The sequence below is a fragment of the Corylus avellana genome, chromosome ca2 (assembly GCF_901000735.1).
Source record: "Corylus avellana chromosome ca2, CavTom2PMs-1.0".
Classification (NCBI taxonomy): Eukaryota; Viridiplantae; Streptophyta; class Magnoliopsida; order Fagales; family Betulaceae; genus Corylus; species Corylus avellana.
The window spans coordinates 37,324,062-37,325,647 of NC_081542.1; the positions used below are offsets into that span (position 1 = coordinate 37,324,062).

The 1,586-nt window shown below is 37.5% G+C and overlaps 1 protein-coding gene across 1 annotated transcript; it reads left to right on the plus strand.

Moving 5' to 3' along the window:
* The first annotated feature begins 431 nt into the window (after positions 1-431).
* LOC132173105 (cysteine-rich repeat secretory protein 38-like) lies at positions 432-1,168 on the plus strand. The gene is given in 3 exon segments (XM_059584684.1): positions 432-509; positions 511-534; positions 536-1,168. Coding segments are annotated over 3 exon segments (735 nt in total).
* The last annotated feature ends 418 nt before the right edge of the window (positions 1,169-1,586 follow it).

The window sequence follows — 1,586 nt, forward strand, 5'->3', positions numbered from 1 at the left end:
TCAACTCTACTGACAATATGGCACCAAACCCTTTTGTCAGCCATTGATATATAGAATGGTCGTTGTGATTATCCAGTTGAATTTTCTTTTTCAATTATTCCTATTTTTTTAGATGAACAACTTGCTTAGAGAAGAAGTAATGAGAGATTAATTTACAAGAGTAATACACAGAAAATATATATATTTTTTCGGCTTGATTGACAACCTTTCCGTTGAAATCATCAAAACTCTTCAGAATAACATAATGATTTCCAACTTTCTTTATCAATATTTTTGGCGATCATGTCATCTTCCATTTTTTAACTTTTCCGAAGAATGGAGCTCAGTTTTGACGATTTCCTGTCAACTTGAACAGTATGTAAGGAAACAGCCAACCCATTTAAACTATAAGTAACTGCTGCGTACATTTCCTCATTTCAATCCTACGCAAAATGTCTTCCATCTCTATCTATCTCCTAACATTTGCTGTCCTTCTCCAAACCATTTTCGGAGCCAGCTCATATCTCAACCATCTGTTCAAGCTCTGACAACTACACCATCAATGACCCTTATGACCATCAATGACCCTTATGAATCAAGCCTAAGAAAGCTCTTGGGCAATCTTTACTACCAAACCCCTCCTCAGGGCTTTGGTCTTGGCTCAGTGGGTCAGGATCCCTACAAAGCTTATGGTATTGCTCTTTGTCGTGGTGACGTTGAAGCCACAGGCTGCAGGACTTGTGTCAATGAGGCCAGCAGCGAAATTCACAAACGCTGCCCATATAATAAAGGTGCGATTATATGGTACGATAATTGTCTTGTGAAGTACGTCAACACTGATTTCCTTGGCAAAATTGACGATCAAAACAAGTTTTATATGTACAACTTGCGAAATGTTAGCGAGCCTACAACATTCAACCAAAAAACAAGGGAGTTGTTGAGCCTACTGGCTAAAGATGCATCTGAGACTCCAAAACTGTATGCAGCTGGAGAGCTAGAGCTCGAAAAATCAAAGAAGCTCTATGGCTTGGCCCAATGCACTAGGGACCTTTCTGGAAGTGATTGTTTTAAGTGTCATGATGGAATAATTGGTGAACTTCCTCGTTGCTGTGATGGGAGAGAAGGTGGAAGAGTTGTTGGAGGGAGTTGCAACATAAGATATGAGATTTATCCTTTTGTCACTGCTTAGTTCATCTATATATTATAAACAAAAATAAAGTCTTTGTAAGAACACGTTTATGATTCTCCGTTTTGGAGGCTTGTACGTACGTAGTATCACCTGCTTTGTATATGTTGCATGTTTTGATCATCAACATATGTTGTGGAATAAATATTCATTTTGTTTCGTAATAGGATTCACTGTCCACATGTGGGAATACATTCATTAGTTTAACCCATTATTGAGAGATTGTGTTTAGGCCTTTATTCTACTCACAAAATAAAAATAAAAAGAGGAAAATGTTGAGAAATGATCCCATATTACCACAAGACAAAATGAATGGGGACCACACTACTTACCCTATGATAATGACCAGAAAACAAAAAAAAAAGAAAAAAAAAAATACTGGCCTGCACGTGAGGGAAGGTGTTGATGAATAATCTCACAT